Source organism: Onthophagus taurus, chromosome 3 (genome assembly GCF_036711975.1).
Source record: "Onthophagus taurus isolate NC chromosome 3, IU_Otau_3.0, whole genome shotgun sequence".
Taxonomy (NCBI): domain Eukaryota; kingdom Metazoa; phylum Arthropoda; class Insecta; order Coleoptera; family Scarabaeidae; genus Onthophagus; species Onthophagus taurus.
This window is the reverse complement of record NC_091968.1, coordinates 7,302,225-7,303,194: the sequence shown is the minus strand read 5'-3', so window position 1 is coordinate 7,303,194 and position 970 is coordinate 7,302,225. Positions and strand designations below refer to the sequence as shown.

The 970-nt window shown below is 38.4% G+C and overlaps 1 protein-coding gene across 1 annotated transcript; it reads right to left on the bottom strand.

Annotated features, from left to right (window-relative positions):
• Positions 1 to 352: 352 nt before the first annotated feature.
• Positions 353 to 970, bottom strand: LOC139429319 (uncharacterized). The gene has a single exon (XM_071194991.1). It carries the CDS (start codon positions 968 to 970, stop codon positions 353 to 355), a length of 618 nt encoding a protein of 205 aa, XP_071051092.1.

Below are 970 nucleotides of genomic sequence, written 5' to 3'. Positions count from 1 at the left end.
CATCACAAAAAAGGAATAAAAACTCCGTTCTTTGAGATAATATGCTATTTCTTCGTCTCCTACTCAAATAAAATATTTTTTAATAGTTTCAAGATGTTTTCCTAGTAGAAAAATAAATTTAAAGTCAAAAGTAAAGAGAAGTATTTTATCGTATTGGCTTCAGTTCTTGAGATATAACCCTTTTAATCATTCAATGTTGATACGATAAAATATTATTTTTCTATTTCGAGTTATACGAAACGTGGGGCAAAAGTAATGTCATAATGTGAATTAGTTGCCATTTTGTTAGAAATGAAAAAAATAGGGCTCTGTTTTCACGGAACGTTTATTTAAAAGTGTAAAATTTGTTATATTAACTTGAAAAAATTATATCGGTCAAATGACCCCCTTCTGAGTTAATACACATTTGTGCTCGTTTTACGGCATTTAAAATTGTTGCTCGCAAAATATCAGGCTCTAAATTGGCGATTTCTTCTTTAATGTTAGCTTTCAAGAGTTGCAGGGTTTGTGGTTTGTTGCGGTAAACGCGAGATTTCAAAAAGCCCCAAAGAAAGAAGTCTAGCGCCGTCAGATCTAGCGATCTGGCCGGCCAGTTCAAATCGCCAAAACGGGAGATCATACGGCCCGGAAATTGGCGTTTCAAAATCTCCATCGTTGCCCGAGCTGTGTGAGCGGTTGCTCCATCCTGTTGGAACCAACAATGCTCGAGACCCAATTCAGCGATTTGCGGCAAAAAAAAATTGTTTAACATGTGTCTGTAACGCTCACCAGTTACGGTAACGGTGGTGCCGTCGCCGTCCTCAAAAAAATAAGGGCCAATCACTTTTTCACTGCATATGCCGCACCAAACAGTCACTTTGAGGGGATGCAATGGCTCTTCGTGCATTTCATGTGGATTCTTCGTACCCCAGAAACGCATATTTTGTTTGTTCACATAACCGCTTAAGTGGAAATGGGCTTCGTCGCTCAT